At 48.7% G+C, this 1155-nt stretch overlaps 1 protein-coding gene across 1 annotated transcript in view; it reads left to right on the top strand.

The window, feature by feature from the left end:
* Nucleotides 1-190: 190 nt before the first annotated feature.
* LOC103376129 (uncharacterized protein K02A2.6-like) overlaps nt 191-1155 on the top strand; it is a 21095-nt gene continuing 20130 nt past the window's right edge. Inside the window, 1 exon segment of the mRNA XM_008306531.1 lies at nt 191-197. Within this exon segment, the coding sequence (XP_008304753.1) occupies nt 191-197 (7 nt within the window).

Here is a 1155-nt window from a genome sequence, read left to right as displayed (position 1 = left end):
CCCCCCCCCATTAGCGAAGACTCCTCGTTCGTTTCTCCAATGGGGGTTCCAGTGGATTTGGGATTGGGTTGGTTGGTTTTCAGAGTCCATCCTGAACTGAACCTCTCGCACAGGGCCAGGCCTGAACTGAACCCGTAGTCCCTCGTTAGAGTTAGGTAGGGTCAGGGCTGAGGCCACTAGGGCACATGGGATGGCGGGTAGGTAGGGCCGAATTAGGGTTAGATTTGGAGCCAAGGTCCGAATTAGGGCTAGGCGTATTCGGGTTAGGTTTTTGGAAATTTGTCTCGATAACTTCCCCTGCCGTGTCCGACGACAAAGCTTTTTGGGGTGGGAAGTTAAAGGAAATGCACTGGCCATTGTCAATGCTATCTGTTCACCTTGTTGTAGGTTAGTGTCGTCTTGTTAACCTCTTGGGTGTTAGGTTTCTAATGTTTTTAGTTTAAGAAGAGAAGGTCAGTTAATTTGGGTTTGTGTTTTTGAGATCATTGTTTATCTCGTTTTTGGTTTCTTTTTTGATTTCTTTGCTAGTAATGGAGTTGCGTTGTAGTTTGTGTAGGCGAAGGTGATGAAGTAGGTGAAGGTGGGGAGGTTTTCCTTGGGTGCGTGGGTTGGTGTTTCTGTTTTCCTGGTTTCCGTTGGATCCTATCCGGGTGGTGTTCACAGGTTGAGAGGAGGCGGGTGATAGGATGTAGGATGTGGACGAGGTGGAGGAGAGGGATAGAGAGGAGGTTAGGCGTTAGGAGAAGAGGTGGGGAGGGGGTTTTTAGGGGAGTAGGTGAGGGTGGGGGAGGGGTTGTTTATATTGAGAATATTTCGAGGATTTGTTAAGGTAAAGGGGTTAGGTCAGGTTGAGGTTAGGTTTTTGAAATTTGTCTTGGTAACTTCCCCTGTCGTGTCCGACGACAAAGCAGCTTGGGGTAAGAAGAACAGGGAAATGCACTGGCCACTAGGGTTAGGATTAGGGTCAGAATAAGAGAGGGTTTAGGGTTAGGGCCGAATTGTAGGCTAGGGTTAGGGCTAAGTCAGCTTGGATAAGGACTGGGCTCCAGCCCCCCCCGCGCGACCCGAGTATGGATTAAGTGGTGTATAGATAATGGATGAATGGATGGATGTTCAGATGTACCAAGGGTGAAATGATTGTGGAAATGTCCAGTC

The sequence above is a fragment of the Stegastes partitus genome, unplaced genomic scaffold (assembly GCF_000690725.1).
Source record: "Stegastes partitus isolate 25-593 unplaced genomic scaffold, Stegastes_partitus-1.0.2 Scaffold1, whole genome shotgun sequence".
In the NCBI taxonomy this organism is placed as follows: Eukaryota; Metazoa; Chordata; class Actinopteri; family Pomacentridae; genus Stegastes; species Stegastes partitus.
The sequence above is the reverse complement of the archived record's forward strand: the minus strand, read 5'-3'. Positions and strand labels throughout refer to the sequence as shown.